We start from the raw sequence: 20,577 nt of genomic DNA on the forward strand, positions 1-20,577 counted from the left end.
ATTTTCTTGTATCCGTATAGTAGCTGAAAATTGATTGTCTGGCGTTGGGGTTGTGCATTGCCTTTTTTCCAAGCCTCGTCGGCACATCCAACATGCACGTCTCTGCGGTGCATTGCCAACTTGCGTGCTGTCTCGGCCCCCGGCCGATTCGATGCGATGAACCCCCGGAAATTCCAGCAATGTAGTTTTACAAGGGGAAGTGGTGAAGTGGATACTTTGGACCAAGAGCTGGCGGTGCTGGGTTGCAAATTCAAGCACGGCTATTGCTTCGACCGGCAAAACCTCGGCCCTCCGGTTCCTTGCCAGAAACTGGAGCACTCTCCCGTCCCCCGAACCAAGCCCAGGTGCCCGGAACGCTCACATCCAACCTCAAGTTGGTCATCGAACCGTTGCCAATCGAAACCCACCACTCCCCCCAATCTCCCCTCCACCGTCTACGACGTCGCCAAAGATGGCCTCCAAGGCAATTGCGAAGGCTGCGGCAGGCGGTCTCGTGGAGATCTCCCAGGTACGACCTCAATTGATCCTGCGAAGAAAGCAGGGAAAACCAAACACCATCACGAACCACCACCACACACCCACACACCCACCCTCCTCCGAACCATTGAACGACCTCAATTGAGCGACAGTAGCTAACCTTACTTCTTTCCCCTCCTACAGAAGCATACCCTCCAGTCCACAGGCATCTGGGAACGCATCCGCCGCACCCTGGCCATCGACCCCAACCGCTCCTCCGGCGTCCCCTTGAACCCGACCTTCCGCAACCCGACACCGGGCGCCAACGACCCCTTGGCCTACGACGACCCCGTCACCGTCCCCGCGGGCGACATCGCCGACAACCCGTACTGGAAGCGCGACGCCCGCCGCAACTACCCGGCCATCAGCGTCGTCAACCAGGCCGACGTCGTGGGCCTGCTGGCCGTCGGCTCCGCCGCCAACCCGCGCGTCGAGCTTATCGGCGAGGCGGGCGAGAAGGCGCTCGTCGCGGCCAAGGAGGAAGGAAAGGCTACTGGTATCGCGGCGTACCTTGAGAAGAATGCGGCCCAGGGGGCTGTGGAGGCGAGCAAGGAGGCGCTGTTCACGAATGGGCTGCCGCCGACGCCGAGTGGTGAGGATTTGAAGAGTGGAAAGTGGGATGTGCACAAGTACAAGGTCAATGAGGACCAGTCCTACGGCGAAGGGTGAGTTTTGTCTGTTCCGTCCATCGTTGGGGGGGCTTCTGGAGTTTTGGGTATTTGGCGATGAAGAGGAGTTTTTGCTAACCACGAGTGAACAGCTACACTTGCCGGACTTTTGCGTGAGCATTTGGAAATCGCGGGTTTCGCTGTACAGGAGAGAGAGGAGGGACACTTGTAAATATGAAGGGCACTAGATTCCATTGAAACGTTTTATTCCATTTCCTCAAGACTTTTGAAAAGGGTCGACCTCAAGAGCTCTCTGTGCTATTCACCTGTTGGGGGTATCTTCCCATAATGTGGCTATTGCCAAAATCCTCTAACAAAGGTGGCCTAAAACCGCCTCCCATGCTTTCTTAACAAGACGACAAATAATACCCGAGTAACAGAAATCTCAAATCTCCTTGGCCTCCGGGACCTTCACATCGGCAGCAGCAGCCTCCGGCGCAGAAACCGCCTCCCCCGTCATGCGCTCAATAATCTTGACCTTGCCCTGCGCCCTCTTCAACCTATCATCAAAGTCATTGACGGCCTCGTCGCTGTTCTCCTTGGACAGCGTGTCCGGCTCAACCAGCGCAAACGCTGTCGTGACGTTCTTTTCTAGTCTCGCGTTGGGTGCCAGCGGCGGTAGGGAGCATGTATTTTGTGAATCTGATGACTCTGTTGATGGGTGAGGTTGATCGGCCGAGACCGAGGCTGAAGCCGAAGCGCCGGAGCTTGATGACTTTGCGGCGGTGGTGGTACTGGTGGCGGCACTGCTGTTCTTCTGGGGCAGGGAAAGTCTGTTGGCCCATACGACGGCGCGGGCGTGTATCCTGCCGCTCTCGTAGAATTTCTCGTAGCCCTTTGCGAGGCCGACGGAGCGGCCCTCGATTTTGCCTGCTTGGATGCCGTCTTGGGTGCCTTGGCGGAAGCCTTCTGAGAAGAATTGGTCTTCTAGGGTGAGGACGTCGTCAAAGGGGTCGAGAGACATGGTTTCGGCGATGGATTTAGAGAAAGAGAAAGAATGAGACTAGCCTTATCAGGTTTTGAGTGTTCTTTCCGGTTGTTAGTCGTTGTGAGTCTTGAGTTGTTGAAGTTGAGAGTTGATGGAGGGGTGCTTTGAAATGATGGCGGGGCAAAATCGTGAGGTTTGACTCAGCGGGTTTTTTGCTAGTGGTTTACACCCATATGTTTCGATACTTGACATTTACGAACTTTGACAATGAACAGCTCAGCGACGCGAAGTGACATACTTTTGGACCAAGTTCTATATATCTGGAAAAGAAAAAGTGTTACTCAAGAAGTTAATGAAGTTTAAGAAACTCTAATCCAGCGGAACGTGGGGAATCAAATTCTAAGTCTACCTCATAACTAACACAGCAAAAAACCCCGTCATACGGCCTCACAATCCAACGCAGTAAGTCACGTCTATATAACTGCCCATCTACTGCAACCCGAAAAACATACCGCCATTAGCGCAAACAACCTGTCCCGTACACCATGCAGAGTCCGCAGAGACAAGCATGCCCACAATACCCGCAATCTCCCCAACATACGCCGGCCTCCCGCCCTCCTCCTCGGCGGCCTTGACAAGCTCATCCGCGTCGATGCCCTGCCTCGCCTTCATCAGCGGCGCATGCTCGATAAAACCCTTGATGAAGCGCTTGAACTCGGGCGTGTTGCCCGCGTACATTTCAGTGAGTACGGGTCCCGGGTTGATGGCGTTGACAGTGGCGTTCTCGCTGAGCTCGCGGGCCCAGGTGCGCGTCATGGCCTCGAGCGCGGCTTTGGTGCCGCCGTAGACGCTTTGCTCAGGGAAGCCGGCGGAGGAGCTGACGGAGGACATGTTTACGATGCGGCCGGAGCGGTCGGTGGGGAGGTAGGGCTGGACGGCTTGGGTTAGGAGGAGGGGCCCGAGGACGTTCACGCGGTAGGAGACGTCGAATTGGGAGACTGTTATGGAGGGGAGGAGGTTGTTTTGGGCTACGCCTGCGTTGTTGATGAGGATGTCGATTTGGAATTTCTTGTTGTTGTTGTTGGTCTTTTCGAAGTGGGATTTTGCGGTTGCGACGAGGTATTGGGGTCCTTCGGGCGTGCCCATGTCGGCTTGGACTGCGAGGGTTTGGATGTTGTGTTTGTTGCTTAGGTCTGTGGCGAGTTGTTCGGCTGGGGATTTGGAGGAGGGGGAGGTGTAGCCCAGGATGAGGTTGCAGCCTTTTGCGGCGAGGTGTTCGGCGATGGCGACGCCGATGCCTGGATGGTAAGTTGTATGTCAGACGGTGTCGTGAAGCTTGAGGTTATAGAAAGTTTTACCTCGAGAGGCGCCGGTCACGATTCCGAGCTTGCCATCGAGAGAACGAGACATTGTGTGGATGAGCTTCTGACCAGTTGTTGGCTTCTTATGAGCTGGTTATAGTTGAAAGCAGAGAAAGGGAGTAGAAATATGGTTGCAGTATCAAAGAAGGGAAGACGAGAGACAGAGAGGAGATCGGTAAATGTTCACGATGAGAAGAGGATGGGAGCCCAGGGACGGGTTTCTTATAAGCTACATACTAAGACTACGGAGTACGGCTACGTTACCTTACTCAGGGACTGGAAACCCTACCTTAACCTACCGCACCTTAGCCAGACAGGGTTCGATTGTCCCGAATCGGCAATGCTAGCAGCTCTCGTGACCCGTCCAAATCTGTTGAGATCCCGCCCAATGGAAGCTCGTGGCGGGCTACCATTACCTTACATTAGATCTCACGAAGACGCGGTCGGTGTTTCTGGGTGAAAGCTACCCCGCTATCGCAAGCTATGTGCTGGAGTTTTGTGCCCCGCGCTCAGTGGGCATCCCACACCTAGCACACCCCCACGTCATTCTCCCGCGCCAATCCCGGGCCGTGGGCTCGACGCCGCCAGGGGGCCACGATTTTTTTTGGTGGTCCTGGATCATCGTGGATTGGCGCTTCACGTTTGAGGACCATGAGGGTTCTTTTTATGAACTGGGCATTCTGTCGGACTGATGGCATGTACTTGTATATTTATGAATGTCCAAGTGACATGAGGTTGAGTTGAGAGCAAAGTCCGATGTCACCGTAGAGTTGTGAACAGTCCGGCTTACCTATACACACGCATAAACCTCTATGATTTGCCCAAAACTCGTGTTCTAGTTTCTTGGTAATGAAAGAGATCCTATCTTCGTGAATGAATATGTGGAAGTTTTTGCACATTTTCATAGATGAAGTTATGCTGATGAAGGGTTTCTCTTGTTAAGGTAGTCTTAGAAACAGGAAGTAATTGTAGACTACGAGTAAACGGTGGAGCTTCCATTTCGTGTTATGCTAGATGTAGTTAATCTACGAGGTAGTCGGTATGAGGTTCACTCAGCTGTGTTTGCAGTGGTAGTTTCTTTCCGTGGCATTGAAAAGTAATACAAGATCGCAGTGAGAATAGAGCGCTACAGAGATACTATGAGGTTTGAAGTTGTCCAAACATCCGTGTGGTGCACTGCACTGCTTCCATAGTTTGCGCCAACCATTCCAAACGACCCGAACCAGACTTTGAAAACACAAGAACAAAGCTTTCCAGTACTGTTTCAGTAATCTACTTATATCATGGTAACATTTGATGCTCACACTTTGAAAACACAAGAACAAAGCTTTCCAGTACTGTTTCAGTAATCTACTTATATCATGGTAACATTTGATGCTCACACCATAAAAGAACTTGCGTTGCTGATGGTCCTGTAGACACGGAAAAGTTATCGTTCATCGTAAGCTGTTGTATCCCTAGCTCATATAGAAAGACCTGAGCTGAGCATCTGGCGGGGCAGTTTTGAGCGACGCTCGGAGCCTTGTGCGGCGGTGGTGGGGTTCTCGCAGCCACCTCATGGTCCAACGACCAGGGTCTTTCCAAAAGTCTACACCACACTCCCCTCCTCAGCGTCTCCCATCGCGAAATCAACCCACCACCACACGCCCTCGCCTCTTCAGCCTCGCGCTCACAGCTCCCCAACGTAAAGCCGGTCCAACCTCGTCCGTATCGATCGACCCGTCCGTTTATTTACAGCCCACGACTCATACACAACCGCCCACCATGGATATCCGTCTCCTCAAGCCCGCCGACCTCCCCCTCATACAGCACGCCAACCTCGAGAACCTGCCCGAGAACTACTTTCTAAAGTACTACCTCTACCACGCCCTCTCCTGGCCCCAGCTCAGCTACGTCGCCGTCGACGTCTCACGCCCCAAGCGCACCCCCTACGACTACCCCAAGATCGTCGGCTACGTCCTCGCCAAGATGGAGGAGGAGCCCACCGACGGCGTCGCCCACGGCCACATCACCAGTCTCAGCGTCATGCGCACCCACCGCCGCCTAGGTATCGCCGAGAAGCTGATGCGCCAAAGTCGTACGTTTTCCCTTCCAACCTTTTCCCACTGTCACCAGGCTCTTTGAATTGGAATTATCACTGACATCCACGACTGCAGAACTCGCCATGGTCGAGACATTTGGCGCCCAATACGTCTCCCTCCACGTCCGCGTCTCCAACAACGCCGCAATCCACCTCTACCGCGACACCCTCGGCTTCAAGAACGAAAAGACAGAGAGCAAATACTATGCCGACGGCGAGGACGCCTACTGCATGAAGCTCGACCTGAGCTACATCCGCGAGCAGATCCAGGACGAGCGCGACCGCGAGGAAGAGGAGGCGGCAGACGAGGGCGAGGCCGTGGGCGACGTCGGGCGCGATCCGAATGCGCCTGCGTCCTCCACCACCACCGCTGCCGCTGATAAGAAGCGCAAGGTCAAGGTCGGTCGCGGGTTGGGTGTGGGCGAGCTTGTTGAGAAGAATGAGAGTCAGAATTAAGGGGGCCCTTCTCTGGGGAAGAGTATGCCGGACTTTTCAGAAAGCCTGGCTGATCGATGGCTTGGTGAAGAGCGGTCGGGCCGGCGGGCATAGATTTGCTTGCTTTCAACCTTTGGGACAGCGTAACGGCTGTTTGTGGCCGTGGGCGGGAAGGCAAAAAACGGCAATGGTACTTTGACAGGCTGATGACACAGCTTTCCAAGGCTTTACCACCAGGTGGTTTCGAAGCACAAGCTGCAAGTTCTATTTCCGGGTGGTGTGTATGGTCTTTTGTCAAAAACAAAGAAGTGCAAGATGAGCCTTTCGATACTGGGCAATGTAGCCAGCATTTGGATGTGGAGTTCAAAAGCCTCATATGATCGGATCATGTTCATGACTGGGTTTACGGCGCATCGTCACGGCAAAAGCAGAAGAGTAGACGAGGCATTGGCGGGAATCAAATGGAAGCAAAGACTAGTTTCCCTTTGCTGTATCTCTACAGATTACTATATGTACCGATTTGTTCCCCTGAATCATACGGCCCCGTACATATTTGTACATGCCTAGCAAAGGTACGTAGGTATTGATGTGTGTCTGTCAATGTATGGACTGTCTACCAGCCCCCAGACTTTTGATCCTCCGCCGCCAACTCCCTCGCAAACTCGGCATCCGCCTCGACCTTGAGCTTCTCGATATTCCTCGATAACTCGTCAATCTCTTCCTCCAGACGTTGCGTGTTCTTATCGCCGCCTCTTCCGCCGCATCCCCCGCCATCACCACGACCCCGGCCCCAGCCTCGACTACCGCCGCAGCGTCCTCTTCCGGCATTACTATCCCGCATCTCCGTTCTCACTTTATCCAGCTCCTCCACCCTCTTGACAATATCCTTTTCCATTTCCTCAACCGCCTTGAAAAGCGCCTGTGATGAGGGCGGCACCGGTGTGGACGGTGTGGAGGTCATGCTGCCGCTGCCGCCGATGCTGGGGCTTCGTTTCCCTACTGCCGGCACTGCTGTGACGGGCCATGCTCTGGGTAATCCTCCCCAAGGACCAGGACTAGGACCAGGAGGACCATTTCCGGCGCCGGGATAACCACCCGGCATGGAACCCCTACCTGGCCCTGGAGGTCCCCACGGCATGCCCCAGACGTTCGGCACTGGGGAGACGTTATTGGGGAAGTTTGGGATCGGGGGAGTGCCATGTACCACGGGCGGCGGGGGAACGTGGACACCCATCGGCGGAACAAACACTCCCGGCTCACCCCACGGGGCCGGTCCGGGGCCGTGGTGCTGTTGGTGCTGTTGGTGTTGTTGATGCTGCTGATGTTGGTGCTGCTGTTGCTGTTGCTGGTGTTGTTGAATGTGTCGACGCTGCTCTTGATGCTGTCTTTGTTGTTCCTGATGTTGTCTCTGCTGTGCCTGGTGGTGCTGCTGCTGCTGGTGTCGTTGGTGCTCTTGCTGATGCCGACGTTGGTGATCATGGTGATGAGGATCTCCTCCTGGTCCACCGCCACCATCACCGCCGCCGCCGCCCCTCCGCAGTTCCCTCTGCGCTCCTCTCTGCTCGCGCCTTGCCTCCCTATTCTCCCGCCTGCTCTCCCTCCTCTCCTCCCTCCGCTCCCTCTTCTCCTCTTTCCTCCTCGCGCGGCGTTCCTTCCGCTTCTCCTTGCGCGTGGCCCGTTGCTGGCGCTTGAGTTTGCGCCAGTCTTGCGTGATGCTTCTGATTTCCGCTCGGAGCGCTTTCTCCTCTGCCTTTTTCGATGCAGCGGTGGCGGCTGCTGTTGCTGTATCTTCTGGTCCTTTCTCTGGCTGCTGCCGAGGTTGCGCCGCTGCCGAAGAGCCCGCGGAACGTATGTCCTCGCGGAGCTGCGCAATGTCATCTTTCGTGACGGGCTGCTCTGGGTGAGATAGCCAGGAGGTGATGCGCTGCTTGTAGATGGGGAGTTGTGAGGGGTAGAGGTCTTCGTAGTCTGGTAGGGAGCCAACGGAGGATGCAGAGGATAAGGAGGAGGCTGAGGTGACGGAGGAGGATGAGACGGAGCGCTGGTCTGAGGGGTACCGGCCGGGAGGTCGACCGCGGGCTGCTGCTCCGCCACCATCTGCGCTCTCATGGCGTGCGTGTTGTTGTTCTGGGCCGCTGCCTTGGAAAAAGGGATGCTGCGGGCTCGGGTGTGGAATGATCGGTGGCTGAGGGTGAGGCAGTCCGGTCGGGGAGAAGGGCCCTGGAATATGGCCGGGACCGCCAAACATCGGCACCGGTGGCGGGCCCGGAGGTGCGGGCGGCGGCGGCGGAGGAGCCCATCCGGGTCCAGCGTAGTGCGCCTGCGCGCGCGGCGTGGGGGTGCTCCCGAACCTGATGCCGTTCTCGTCCGCAATGAGGTTCCCTACTCGGATACCATTGCTGTCTGCGACAATACGGTCGCCAATGTTAATGCCGTCCGTCGAGACGGTGATGCCGCCAAAGCTCCAACTGTTCCGGTCATTGGAGCCAGACTGCGGTTGCTGCTGGGCTTGCATCGCGGGAGCCTGGCCGGGATGCGCGGGGAAAGGTACAGGCGTGGGACCGCCGCTGCTACTGCCACCACCGAGAACAAGATCGCGATCGCCGCCTCCGATGGCATGGTTCTCGACGTTTCTGTCAAAGGACCGGTCCCAAGCGCCTGGCATGTGCCGGTCCTCCTCTGCCACCTCGGGTACCAGCGTGATGAGCATGCCCCTGGGCCGGAAGAACCCTTCGTTCCACTGCGCGACCACACCCTCCGCTTCCTCCCTCCTCACGCCCGAAGCAGCGGCCGCCGCGCCTGGATCGGTGTCCCTGTCCGCGCGAATCTGGTCCAGTTGCGCCGAGGCGTGCGCGCTGCTGCCGCTTTTGCTCTGCCCTGTACCGCTTCCATCCGATGCGACAGCGGCGGCGGCAGCAAGGGCCTCCTCCTCAGCCTGCAGCTTACGGTCGATGACGGCCTCGTTCCGTGCCGCGGCGTGGTGCGGGATCAGGCAGTTTGTGAACGTCGCCCAGTCCTGCTGCGTGACGTCGCGGGGAGCCCATGCCGGAGAGTAGGGTACGTCGTCCGGTGTCGAGCTTGGGGTGACGGTCAGTGCGTGGACGAGGAGGTGGTCCCTGGGTGACGGGGCGAGTCCCGCGGGCGCGGGCCTGGATTCGAAGTAGGATGCCGTGAACTCCGAGTACGCCGATGCCGATGCCGATACCGACCCTGAAAGAGACTGAGATTGGTGGGATCCTCCCCCGGTTGCCGCGAGAGAGCGGTTGGTGAGGTCGAGGCTCACATTCGAGCTGTGATGGTGAACACCGCCGCCGCCGCTGCTGCCTGGGCCGCCGGTGCGGGGTGTCAATGGCGGGGTGTAGATGACTTCGCTGTGGGATGAGGCATGCGAGGAGCCGCGCGAGGCGGCATCGTCGGTGCCATGACGGGACGAGATGTGAGGTGAATTTGAGGGCGGGTTTGATGGCCGGCCGGAGTTTGAGTAGATGTCTGTCTCGGAGTACGGCGGAGGGGGGACGTCGTCGAGTTCGGGGTCTCGCATGGCCGTCATTCGCGGTGGGTGCCTTTGCTCGGTGTAAGGTGATGTTATGTGAAGCTAGGAGCAGAGCTGTCGAGGTTGGAAGATGTTTGCTTGGCGACGATGGTTAGGTTATCAAATTGTCTACTAGACTGGTGGGTCTAGTTGAAGAGAGTAGGTTTTTTGCAGTGAGAGGTGAGATTAGAGGAAGCCAAGGTGAAGAAATCCAAGACTTTGGTCAACGGCACTACGGCACATGGATAAAGAAAGTGTGGGAATACAAGGCACTTTGATGAGCTTATTAGCTACCTTAGCTGTAGTTGTAGCTTGGCTGGGCTGGGCTGGGTTGGGCCTTCCGTTGGCCGTTTGACTCAATCCTCCTCTCCTCCCCTCCATCATCTTTCCCCAAATCCTAACCTTGCAAGAACAAATGGCCATGCATTCCCACTAGCGAACTTCTCTGATCATTTTGTCCCTCGTTCGCGCGTAGCCTTACGACGTCTAATTCCCACCCGTCGAACGGTGAACCACAGTTCGTCACTCGATAGAGAAAGCCGGGGGGTAAACCCCACACCCCTCGGGAGCCCAAGCGGTGCGGCCTAGCCCACGCCAGGTAAAGATAAGCATCAACCTTGTTTGTGGATGACCCCTGCGGTCCACGGCGCAGTCAAAAGTTGCGAGGGGCACGCGTTTGTTCGCAAACCCGATTGTCCAAGGTTTCCCCTCCCCCAATGAGAAAAAAAGCCACCGCCAAATCGAAGCCTGGATAAGAACAACCCGCAGTCACTTTCTTCGAGAAGGCTCTCTGTGCTGCAACGCGCTGACGCGGCCCCTTCGGAGGCAGCAATACGCCATCAGTGTGATCCCTCCACATCAAGCCACATAAGCCTGCAATCCAGTGGGTCTTTCTCCCATGCCATTGGAAACGCCGCCACGACCTTTTGAGCTTGTGTTACCCCTCTAAACTGAACGCCGTGCTCCCGAACCAACCGACCATAGCCCTAGAAAGAGCAGTGGCCCAGGACTGAACCGCGAATTAGTATGTACAGAACCCAGGCTATGCATGCGCCGGGGTAACATTCAATGACTGAGCCAGGACTGAAAGTTCGCTTTCGTCTTCGGGCCACGAATCATCCCCACGGCCGCGGACGCCGCTGTCGTGTCCCCGGCAGCGTTGGGCGTGCTAGCTTTCCCTAGAAAAATATTCCAGAGGCAGTACTCATCGGTCAGCCTCGGTGCTCCAGAGATGGAAGTCGACGTCCTCTGGCTTGTAGTGATCCGCAATGATGGTAGATAGATGGTTCCGCGAGTGTGCGCCACTGTGTAACATGTTAGCGGTGGCTCACCAACATCATACGTGGGACTGTTGACTTACAGGTTGGTGATGTAGGTGTCGAGCAGTTCGGGAGGCACGAATTCACTAACTGCGCTGCGAACGTCGACACCGTTGACCATGGCCCCGTCTGCGAAGCTGACATGGCCCATGGAGCTTCCCCATTCCACCAGGCTCTCCTCATCAAAGTAGCTCTCTGGGCAGAGCTTGTAGACACCACTGAGGATGATCACCGGGTTGCCCTGCTCCTTTGCTGCGCGCGCAATCACACCAGCGCCCGCGTCTGTGAGGATGCCGCCATTGGCCAGGACGGCTCTTGCTCCCAAAATCACCTTGTTGATTCGGGGCATGTAGGCCATCAGACCGCTGTTGAGAATGTTGATTGCGCTAATGCCCGCTGCTGATAGCTTCTTCCTGAACGATGCGTATGGCGACTCACCACCGGCGCAGGCAGCTGTTCCGGCAGCGATGAAGAGAGTGAACTTTCTTCTTGTCGCCGCGCGCAGGATGAACTTCTGGACCGTGGCTGAAGGCTGATGCACCAACACGTAGTCCCCAGGATGAATCTGAACATCCGCAGCTCCTGCAATCTGGTCGTCCACCTGGCCAATCTCGTCCTTGAGCTCCTCGATTCCCTCACAGACCTCTGATCTCAGAGCGTGTACCTTGGTCGACTGTCCACGAAGCGGAGTTGAGGCGCCAGAGTCCTTGCCAAACGGCGATCCAGCCATGATACCAGCAGTGTCCACTGGAGGAGATGCCTCAAGAAGAGAAAAGAGAGACTTTGACACATGGAAAGAGCTCGCGGATGTGAGGAAACCGGGGCGAACGGGTCTTGGGCCGCTAGTAATATAGTCAGAACCGGCGTCCTGCTTGGTATATGTAGAAGGAGGCCATTGATGCTCCAGCTTGGAGGGGTCGGGCACTGCTGTCGTCGGGGTTCCTCCAACTTCTGTGGCAGTCTCGCTGAAGTCCTCGTTTCGGTCTTCGGCAGCCTCGTCTCGGATCAAGCTCAACACGCGTCTAACGATGTTGCCAACGACTAATTCCTTGGGCTGCGCGGCGATGAGGCGCAATCCGATCTGCTGCACCTTCTCCAGCAACGAATCGACGTCGTTCCATTTCGACTTGGCGACGACCTGGAGGAGAATGTGTGCGGTCGCGACGGCGCAGAGCTCGGAGCCCTGGATCTGTCTTCTTTTCAGGAGACTGGTAAATTCTAGTATTAGCGTGGGCAAGCCAAAACGGAAGAAAAAAAAAGAAGTGTAAGGCCGGCAGGATACTTACGAGATGAGACTGTCAATTGATGCTTCCAAGGGCTTACCCTTGAGGGTTTTGAGGTACCGCTCGAGGTCCCCCGCGCTGGGCTTCACGGTAGCCATTTTCGGTGGTGGGTGCTGTCGCCGAAGTCAAGGCCCGACGTTGGGAGAGGGGAGTTGTCGTAAAGACTTTTCGGGATTGATCGATGGCGGTTGCTGAAGTCGCAGGAGATTCGGAAATGTGAATTCGGTCGTCTTCAGTCAATGCACAATGTGGATGTACCGATCAATGGCCGTTGGTCTGGCTTTGGGCTGGACTGAATGGAGAATTGGAAATTGTGCGCAAACGGCTGTGACTCAACTGTGAAGCTCGGAGAGGGACAATGAACGATCCCTGTCACGCTAAAAATTTCGAGGGGCATTGGATGACCACAAGCTCCGTCTCACACCTCCCTTACCACTGGAACCAGCTGGCAGCAGTAGGTGACAGCCCTGGACCCCGGGCCCGTCTCGGTCCGAAGCAACCCGACTGAGAGGGACACCCGTGGACCTCCAGGTGTCCCCAATGACACCTCAGTGGAAGCACTCCACTGCTCGAGTACCCCTCCATCACTACAAAATGACGTTTGCCCGCTGAATTTCTGCTGTAAGTGATGCGTTAGGGGCACCAAGCGGTTGGCTATCACACCGCGAGCTGTCCGTCATCTGCCAGGTTGACAGGAACCCTGAGGTTCCTTGCTCTTGGGGTTGAACAGCCCTGGAATGTCATCAGCTGCTGTGTCTAATAAAAAATGAAGTCGTGGTATTATCAATTGCTATAATCTATTCGCCTGGAATCTGATTTCATTTCGGCTTACCTCTGACTTTCAAGGTTGCTATGAAATGGTAGTCCACACAAGTGTTTATCGTATTTTCTGTTTGCTTTTTTAGTGCTTGGAGAACCGACTGCTTGGCCATAAGTTGCGTCAATTATAGTTCCGTTGAACCACATGAGAGGTGCCGGAATGATGGTGTTCTTGGTTAACATGGCTTTGTCTAGATGAGTTGTGGGAGTGTGTTTGCTACAGGACCACCCATACAGATCTCAGAGTGTACTAAGTTGAGAATACTCCGTACTTAGGCGCAGAGGTATGTCTTGTCTACCCCAGTTACCTAAGGCATGCTAGCCAAGGTGAGATTGCTTTATTTATCCCGACTCTCCATGAGAGCCTTCTCTCCTGTGACCTCCCTGACATTAGGTATCACACATAATGTGAGAAAGCTAGATATGGCAGAAAACAGCATTGTGAGTTTCCACAGGTCATGTTCCAAGCTACCACTTGGGCTGTGAGTTGTATCTGTAAAATGAGTCATCCAGTTGACGTCTAAGAAGCAACCACACGCAACATGGCAGGGCACTTGTACGAGTATCAGACGACAGGAAGCATCTCTCTGTTGATGGTGTAGACAACAATCGTGTATTTTGATTGTGAGACTCTTGAATTTATAAAATGTATCCGTAGCGTCCCAGTTCAACGAGGGGTTTTCTCTGTGGTAGGCAGAAGGGTCCGCCTGGGCTTGGGGACGAGAGACGAGAAGAGCGAATGGTTGAGCGGCATTTGAACACGGATACGAAAAGTGAGGGATCGGAATTGCGAGGCCCAAAAGAGGCCGTATTCCGCCAAAGATTTGGATGCTGCTGCAGAACGCAGAATTGCGGCCCCGATTCATGCCCTGTCGGTCCTGCCTGTGTTCAATCAAACCCTCAACAACGACAGCAAAAGTGGAGTGGCTCTCTTTCACATGGGAAAAGAAGAGCACACAGTTCTAGATTACAGGCAGAGAGCAAGGTAGCTCGGTATCGGCTCATGGATGTTTTCAATCTTTCTCACACAAATCCTTGCCATTATGAGAACCGATACCTGTGGTGGGAAAGATACCTCTGCTGGAGATGGAAAAATAAGGGACGTATGACAGTGCAGGAAATTGGAGTGTGTATGAAGAGGTCAACTGATTCATACTCCATCCAGTATTGCTAGGTATCCCACTCTCATCCTGTCAGTTTGTGTTGGGGAAGGCACCTTTGAATGAGGTGGGCTGAGGTACATCCATTACGTAGCCGCTTGGCAGCAGCTGGCCCGCTGATCACCCACGTCCTGCATCTCCAAAAAACCGCAACAGCGAGTGGAAAGATGAGGCGGAATGGAAGAGATAAAATGTCTACTACCTTAGTGGAACAGAGTGAACAATTCGACACGTGAAGCCGTCTTCCTTCATTACCCATTCCCCCACAAGGGTCAGCAGTCAGTGTAACCCCACGGTCAGCCCTGGACCAATACCGTCAATACCGGCCGGCATCAAACCGTTCTTGCGGCTTGCCATACCTAGGATCCCAGTGCTACCACGGTCCAACCCGGCCAAACCCAGCAGATTTCCATAGTGTTGAGCTGCTGCTGCTGCTGCTGCTGCTGCACCTACCTCCAGTCACTACAGTCTGCTGCTCGCTCCCCTCTGCTTGCTCAGGTTCCCTTCCGCGGCTTCCACTCGCGCCTATACCTAACCTCACCTCACCTTGCTTTAACTATCCGTACCTGGGTACTGGACTACTTGCCGACACCTCCAATCACAGACCAGGCCACTGTCCTTTTCATCCATTGCCTTTCAACGCTACCGCATCCCGGCCGCCCTCGATACCTCCAACTCCCGAAAGCCCGACTGACCCTTTTGCGTCTTTCCTCCCCTCTCAAGGTCTCAAGGTCCAATCGACAGGTTTGCGCTGACGGCCACATATCACTTTAGCGTCTGTTAGCTGTCGACGGACGAACCTTTTTCACCAGCGCTACCACCTCGCGCTTTCATTTTCCTAGGCCTCGTTCGCTCATGGCAAGCTGATTGTTGCCGTTCTTTGGACTTGGGGGGAAACCCATCTGGACAGCCCACCGGCTTGCATTCCCCGACTACGAACACGACCACGACCACGACAGACATCATCGAGCATCTCAACCTCACGCAATCCCACCAAACACCACAGACTCAGCGGCACCCTTTTGAGACGATTGTCAATCCTACACTCGCTTCTTCCAACTGCGGTGTATTCGAAATACTCGCTCGACACCCGTTTCTCCTAACGCGACTGCTAATACATCGCCTCCTTCGTCGCGCGGAACGTCTGGAACATTCCTGACCACCGAAACCACCCCTTACTATCGACCCTCGACGTCTCCTGAACCCTCCCACACCCGCATCGCAACCCGCCGTCGACCCTCCATGCCTCATGGATTGCATATCCTATCAAAGATGAACTCCCTGAATATCATCACCTCTCGCGTCTCTCCGCCGCCAAGTCCGGTCGCCTCGCGATCCAACTCCATTGGTTCCTTGGGATTGGCCGTTCAACCTGACAGCGACGAGCATGGCGGCGAAGGCGCAGAGAAGCAGGGCGACGACCAAGACGAGGATATCTTCCCCCTCGAAAAGTCAGCTTTCGAACAGCGCAACGACGCCCATGGAGCACTTGATCTTGCAAGCGAAGCTACGCCGCTCATAGGAGGGGAATCGAAAGAAGCAGGGTTGAGATCAACCTCATGGCACTCATTGCCTCGGCGCATCGCTGCTGGCTTCATCAATTCCCTCCGTTGGGTGTTTTCCACCCTTGCCGCCCCGGGCGTGTATCTGATTGCCTGCCTTTACGACGATGCAGGAGATTTTTCGCCCTTTTACCCGCTCAAGAGGCTATTTGGCTTGCACAATAGAAACAACAAAAAGCTCGCGACAGACTTTGCTGGTTCAGTAGACGAAAAGTCGGGTCGGCAGGGCAGCGCCGGATATGGAGGGGTTGCGTATTCAAGACCAGTGGGATCATCAGGTTCATCTTCTTCAGGCATATCCTCAGAATCAGACTCGGACGCCGATCGTCGACGCCGGGGCTCCTCCGCTCGACACTCACGTTCAAAGTCTGCAGCGGAAGAGATTGCGCCAGCGCGGAGATCTATTCGTATCAAGCTACACAGCGAAGACGCTCTTCCCCAGCGCAAGCACCGAAAGACACAGTCTGCGGCAGCACGGCCCAAGGGCAGTGGTGAATCTGGCTCTTCCGACATTTCTGCGCAACTCAAGTCTCCGACGTCTCCCGCAGGCGCGCTGACGAGATACCCAAAGACACCGGCCCCTCCTCGACCCTTGATTCCTCGACGGCAGCCGTCATACCTGAACCTCGAGCCTTCGACCGACCCCAAGTACCAAAAGACTCTGATTCTGGACCTTGACGAAACTCTGATTCACAGCATGTCCAAGGGGGGACGCATGAGTACGGGACATATGGTCGAGGTCAGGTTGAACCAAACGTACGTCGGTGCCGGAGGCCAAACATCGATCGGACCGCAGCATCCCATTCTGTACTGGGTTAACAAGCGCCCACACTGCGATGACTTCCTCCGTCGGGTAAGAACAGCCTAAGATGATTGGACGAGTGCTTGGCGCTAATCGTGTGATGAAGGTTTGCAAATGGTACAATCTCGTGGTTTTTACGGCCTCGGTCCAGGAGTATGCGGATCCCGTAATAGATTGGTTAGAGGCAGAGAGGAAATTCTTCTCGGCGCGATACTATAGACAGCACTGCACATTCCGACAGGGGGCCTTCATCAAGGATCTTAGCTCTGTTGAGCCGGACTTGAGCAAGGTCATGATCTTGGACAACAGTCCATTGAGTTACATGTTCCACCAAGGTGTGTAATGCCGGCATGCGGTCTAGTTGTGGAAATTCGGCTAACATGCGTTGCTAGATAACGCCATCCCAATCCAAGGCTGGATTAACGACCCGACAGACAATGATCTCTTGCATCTAGTTCCGCTGCTCGAGGGTCTTCAGTATGTGTCGGACGTGAGGGCGCTACTTGCATTGCGCGGAGGCGAAGATGGTCAGCATATGGCGTAGAATTGGGTTGGGACTGTAGAAGGAAATCTGGTGTACTGGCATGGAGTTAGCAAAGCGAAATACACCAGCGGCTTCAACTTCGCGGTGCAGCGCTGTATTAATAACATTTGGTAAAGGGATCGGTAAGAGGAGTTATGAGCGGCACGACTGCCAATGTCGGTACGATTCTGTCAAGCTTCAGGAATACATGCCAGGCCACCAGCGTTTTTGATCGGTTGCCGACGTCCAGCGAAATGCATGTAATGTGTGCAAAATAGAGCCATGGTGTTTTTGAGTGATTAAGGTTGTTTTGTTGACAATGGTAAGGTAGACCATTGAGAACTGGAGAACGTTGAGCAATGGCGAGCTTAAACACAAGGTAGACGATACTTCGGACATTCCGTGTTTCCTTCCTTGCCTTGTACCTGAGCTAGAGCAGCTGTATTATGCACAGTGAGAGACGAAATTCCAAGCTGCAATGATACCATCCGTACGTCAGGCAGCTTCAGCTACCCTTGCTAATGCGGGTTTCTAGACTCGGCCGAAGAGCTACCTTGAGGCACATTGCAGAAGTTGGCAGGGCCGTAGGGAGAAAAAAAGAGGCGCAGTTTTCATGGGCAAAAGTTGAAATGGCATTGGTCTGGAGTGCCTGAGCATCATTTGCCTCGGGCATGGGGTGATAGATGGGGGGGCAATTTGCACCAGCACCAGCACCAGCCACAGGGGAACCGAGAATCACATCTCGATCATAATTGCTCCAGATTTTCGTCAATCTTCTCCACTGTGTTTGTGTTTATGTACAAGGGCGGGTGAGAGCGGGAGCTTGAGATGAAGGGCAGGGAGTCGTGGAGGACTCGCTCCGGGACCTTGTTCGCGGAAAACTCCACGCGGGCGGAAAGCAAAAGCTCGAGCTGATTGAGGAAGATGTGCTAATCCCAGACGGCCAGAAGGCGAACGACGGGACGGGCTAGATACGGATAGCTTGGGGTGTACGGAGTACATGCGGGCCCCAGGGAGAGATCAGAAAGGTAAAAGAGGTTCCATAAGGAAAGGTCTCGACCAATTATCGGAGCAAATATGGGGGCCAGGGCCTGGGCTTTGTGGGTTCGGCGGGGAAAGGGGTGGTGACATCATTCGACAGATGACGACACTACGACATCGACAGCTGGGCGACGTGAGAGAAAGAGGCATAGCTTGAGAGTTTTTCTTTGGAGAAGCTTGGGACAACATACACTGACACATCCAATTGAAGAGGTGAGCTGAGCTGAGGGAAGAGACGTGGGAGAGAAGAGTGTGAGAGAGACGGGAGAGAGAGAGAGCTCTGTGACATGTCTTTCTGTAGCGAAATGCCCACCCCTGCCTTGTACCATGTCCAGCTACGCTCTTAGTACGAAAGTAGCTTCATGCTTTCCACGCTTCACGCTGTGTGTTTTTCTTCTGGCCTGAGGGAAAATCAGGTCCAACCGATGATGGAATGAGACCTCGATCTGGCCCCTTCCTTTCGCGGCGCCAGAGGTACCACCACCACCGGCTAAGGTAGCTTCCCAACACGCTTCCCTCTCCTTGTTTCGCCCTGGGACGAACGAGCAGGTACGAAGGACAGACACTACGCACTTGCCTTGCTCCGGTTACCTCCTTTGCCTCCTTTGCATTGCAGAGGCTGAGGTCACATGTGGCTCACACACACACACACGCCGCCCAGTTCTCTCGCTCGCTCTCTCTCTCCCTTAACACATAAAAGCCTTTGCCCTCCCACCCATCTCGCTCGTAGTTTCTGTTTACATCACCTCAATTGATTCTCTTTTTTTAATCACAATAAGATACCCCAGAAATCAGCCATCATGTCTCTGCACTGTAAGTCGCTTTCCTGTTCCTCTGTGGAAGAGAAGCTGGAGGAAGCATCATGCTTTTCCTCTGTAGCTTCGCTAAGCTACCTCACCTCACTCTCTCATCTCAATCCCGCCAGGGAGAATGCGCCTTTGCTGGACACGAGGGCAAGCCTTACCTCTGTTCATGGACTATTAGCTGACAACCTTTCGTGACAGACCTCCCCCCCGTCAAGCCTTCGGCTATCGCCCTCGGCACCATCTTCAACCACACGGCTGAGCTCGCTGGTACGTGAAATGATTCTCACCAAGCTCCCGGCCAGACGGCGTGCGCCATTACATGACAAAATCAGCTGACCCAAGCTCCTTCCCTTCAACAGTCTTGACCCCCATCTTCGGCCAGACCTACCAGCGCGCCAAGGCCGCCAACACCAAGGAGGAGTTCGCTCGCTCCAAGGAGGCTCAGGGTGCCGCCGTCGCCTGGGGAACATCCCTCGTCGGCTCTGCCCTGCAGTCCTACGGTGTTGGTGCTCTCATCAACGCCACCGGCACCCTGTCCTACAAGGGCGCGGCTTACCTCGGCTCTCTCATCTTCTTCGCTACCTCTGCTCCCGGCGTATGTCATACTCTCTTGGCCCTTGATCATGCCTCAACTAACGGAGACATAGTACATCTCCCAGGTCTTCGTCGAGAAGCGCCCTGTCGACACTGTTGGAGTCAGCGTCCTGGCCAAGGTCATCGAGACTGTCGGTCTGTCAGTCTTCCTCACCTGGTGGGGAACCCGCACCAACCCCTTCGACTAAAGGGTTTAACGTATTATGAATGATTGAGCAATCCTGAAAGACGGATTGCTTGTGTGCTATTACCGTTGGGTCGGATGGGATGAGGACATGGAGTTCAAAGATAGTCAGCAGTTGCGGCTGGGGACATTGTCATGTACCTAACTTTTACGTCTCAGCCATGATCCCCTTAATCGATCAAATTACCTGATACCCTCTTGCCTTTATGCTTGCACTACTGTGACGTATTACCATACTGCCAATATTTCTTGATATTGTGACTTCGTTCTTTACGTGTAACAACAAAAGTCTTGGATCTTCTAAGTGAACACTACCGTTGTTCTAAGGATGTTACCTCAGACCACTCAGTACTCTTAAAATATGTCATGCTAATTGACTGTGACCGGGCACGAATCCCGACGGCATGCACAAATTCGCTCATCGGGAGCAGTTCGAGAGTTCTGTGAGACAGTACAGACCACTCGTTGATGATTCGGCAACATTATCACGTCTTGAACGGCCGATGTACTTCACCAGCAGGACGTTATGCCTTGAAAGGCCATCACTTGAGGAGTCACATTGCCAAAGACAGAAGAACTCCCGACATCTCGTGTCAAAGGGAGCCAATGAAGGCAGAAAAAAAGTTCCTCCACACCTCCGCACCCTTCAAGGTTCCAACGGAAGTTGTAATGATGGTAAATCATTTATTTGTGTTCTTCATTTCTCTCGCAAGAGACAGAGCCTCAAATGAGAGAAAAAGAGAGGAAAGAGTAGTGCAAACAAAGTGTTACTATCCCCAATGCCCAAAAGTGCCCAAGAACGCCGTATCTCTTCATCTTTTCTCAAACCAGCCAACAAGCTTTTCTTTAACCCCCCATATATTGTGACAATTCATCATTTCTTGGTTGGATAATGTCGTGATGGTTCCGTCCCATGTCTGATGATGATGATAAGACAAAAGACCAATCGAAAAGCCAAAGCAGA

The 20,577-nt window shown here is 54.5% G+C and overlaps 8 protein-coding genes across 8 annotated transcripts; 4 read left to right on the forward strand and 4 right to left on the reverse strand.

Moving 5' to 3' along the window:
• Nucleotides 1-347: 347 nt before the first annotated feature.
• BDP55DRAFT_644051 (NADH-ubiquinone oxidoreductase 21.3 kDa subunit) lies at nucleotides 348-1,400 on the forward strand. The gene is made up of 3 exons (XM_060573556.1): nucleotides 348-508; nucleotides 661-1,181; nucleotides 1,277-1,400. Exons 1-3 carry the CDS (start codon nucleotides 452-454, stop codon nucleotides 1,299-1,301), a joined length of 603 nt encoding a protein of 200 aa, XP_060436504.1. The 5' UTR covers nucleotides 348-451; the 3' UTR covers nucleotides 1,302-1,400.
• On the reverse strand, nucleotides 1,401-2,271 carry BDP55DRAFT_644053 (uncharacterized protein). Its single transcript, XM_060573557.1, has one exon. It carries the CDS (start codon nucleotides 2,146-2,148, stop codon nucleotides 1,570-1,572), a length of 579 nt encoding a protein of 192 aa, XP_060436505.1. The 5' UTR covers nucleotides 2,149-2,271; the 3' UTR covers nucleotides 1,401-1,569.
• Nucleotides 2,272-2,450: 179 nt separating this feature from the next.
• BDP55DRAFT_644054 (short-chain dehydrogenase) lies at nucleotides 2,451-3,682 on the reverse strand. The gene is made up of 2 exons (XM_060573558.1): nucleotides 3,471-3,682; nucleotides 2,451-3,410 (listed from the first exon to the last, which is right to left on the reverse strand). Exons 1-2 carry the CDS (start codon nucleotides 3,520-3,522, stop codon nucleotides 2,602-2,604), a joined length of 861 nt encoding a protein of 286 aa, XP_060436506.1. The 5' UTR covers nucleotides 3,523-3,682; the 3' UTR covers nucleotides 2,451-2,601.
• A 1,555-nt stretch (nucleotides 3,683-5,237) lies between these two features.
• On the forward strand, nucleotides 5,238-6,009 carry BDP55DRAFT_539873 (acyl-CoA N-acyltransferase; the record flags this gene model as incomplete). The annotated part of the gene is made up of 2 exons (XM_060568068.1): nucleotides 5,238-5,550; nucleotides 5,630-6,009. 2 exons carry the CDS (start codon nucleotides 5,238-5,240, stop codon nucleotides 6,007-6,009), a joined length of 693 nt encoding a protein of 230 aa, XP_060436507.1.
• Nucleotides 6,010-6,469: 460 nt separating this feature from the next.
• Nucleotides 6,470-9,754, reverse strand: BDP55DRAFT_644058 (uncharacterized protein). Its single transcript, XM_060573559.1, has one exon. The coding sequence runs from the start codon at nucleotides 9,536-9,538 to the stop codon at nucleotides 6,602-6,604; it is 2,937 nt and encodes a 978-aa protein (XP_060436508.1). The 5' UTR covers nucleotides 9,539-9,754; the 3' UTR covers nucleotides 6,470-6,601.
• Nucleotides 9,755-10,724: 970 nt separating this feature from the next.
• On the reverse strand, nucleotides 10,725-12,220 carry BDP55DRAFT_689673 (initiation factor 2 subunit family protein; the record flags this gene model as incomplete). Its single annotated transcript, XM_060576762.1, has 3 exons — nucleotides 10,725-10,824; nucleotides 10,881-12,047; nucleotides 12,126-12,220. The coding sequence occupies 3 exons, from the start codon at nucleotides 12,218-12,220 to the stop codon at nucleotides 10,725-10,727; spliced, it is 1,362 nt and encodes a 453-aa protein (XP_060436509.1).
• A 3,153-nt stretch (nucleotides 12,221-15,373) lies between these two features.
• BDP55DRAFT_539980 (dullard-like phosphatase domain-containing protein) lies at nucleotides 15,374-17,009 on the forward strand (the record flags this gene model as incomplete). Its single annotated transcript, XM_060568078.1, has 3 exons — nucleotides 15,374-16,516; nucleotides 16,572-16,800; nucleotides 16,858-17,009. 3 exons carry the CDS (start codon nucleotides 15,374-15,376, stop codon nucleotides 17,007-17,009), a joined length of 1,524 nt encoding a protein of 507 aa, XP_060436510.1.
• A 1,768-nt stretch (nucleotides 17,010-18,777) lies between these two features.
• On the forward strand, nucleotides 18,778-19,804 carry BDP55DRAFT_644066 (uncharacterized protein). Its single transcript, XM_060573560.1, has 4 exons — nucleotides 18,778-18,842; nucleotides 19,034-19,102; nucleotides 19,195-19,430; nucleotides 19,483-19,804. The coding sequence occupies exons 1-4, from the start codon at nucleotides 18,830-18,832 to the stop codon at nucleotides 19,615-19,617; spliced, it is 453 nt and encodes a 150-aa protein (XP_060436511.1). The 5' UTR covers nucleotides 18,778-18,829; the 3' UTR covers nucleotides 19,618-19,804.
• Nucleotides 19,805-20,577: the final 773 nt, after the last annotated feature.

The sequence above is a fragment of the Colletotrichum godetiae genome (assembly GCF_030913485.1).
Source record: "Colletotrichum godetiae strain CBS 193.32 chromosome Unknown BDP55scaffold_2, whole genome shotgun sequence".
NCBI classification, from domain to species: domain Eukaryota; kingdom Fungi; phylum Ascomycota; class Sordariomycetes; order Glomerellales; family Glomerellaceae; genus Colletotrichum; species Colletotrichum godetiae.

Bases quoted from the DNA above. Each gene is read 5' to 3' on its own strand.
- BDP55DRAFT_644054 (XM_060573558.1), bottom strand. From the start codon at position 3,522: ATGTCTCGTTCTCTCGATGGCAAGCTCGGAATCGTGACCGGCGCCTCT. The intron at 3,411-3,470 runs GTAAAACTTTCT...CTTACCATCCAG, and splicing joins CGTGACCGGCGCCTCTCGAG to GCATCGGCGTCGCCATCGCC.
- BDP55DRAFT_644051 (XM_060573556.1), top strand. From the start codon at position 452: ATGGCCTCCAAGGCAATTGCGAAGGCTGCGGCAGGCGGTCTCGTGGAG. The intron at 509-660 runs GTACGACCTCAA...CCCCTCCTACAG, and splicing joins GTCTCGTGGAGATCTCCCAG to AAGCATACCCTCCAGTCCAC. The intron at 1,182-1,276 runs GTGAGTTTTGTC...ACGAGTGAACAG, and splicing joins GACCAGTCCTACGGCGAAGG to CTACACTTGCCGGACTTTTG.
- BDP55DRAFT_644066 (XM_060573560.1), top strand. The intron at 19,103-19,194 runs GTACGTGAAATG...TCCCTTCAACAG, and splicing joins CCACACGGCTGAGCTCGCTG to TCTTGACCCCCATCTTCGGC. The intron at 19,431-19,482 runs GTATGTCATACT...ACGGAGACATAG, and splicing joins TCGCTACCTCTGCTCCCGGC to TACATCTCCCAGGTCTTCGT.
- BDP55DRAFT_644058 (XM_060573559.1), bottom strand. From the start codon at position 9,538: ATGACGGCCATGCGAGACCCCGAACTCGACGACGTCCCCCCTCCGCCG.
- BDP55DRAFT_644053 (XM_060573557.1), bottom strand. From the start codon at position 2,148: ATGTCTCTCGACCCCTTTGACGACGTCCTCACCCTAGAAGACCAATTC.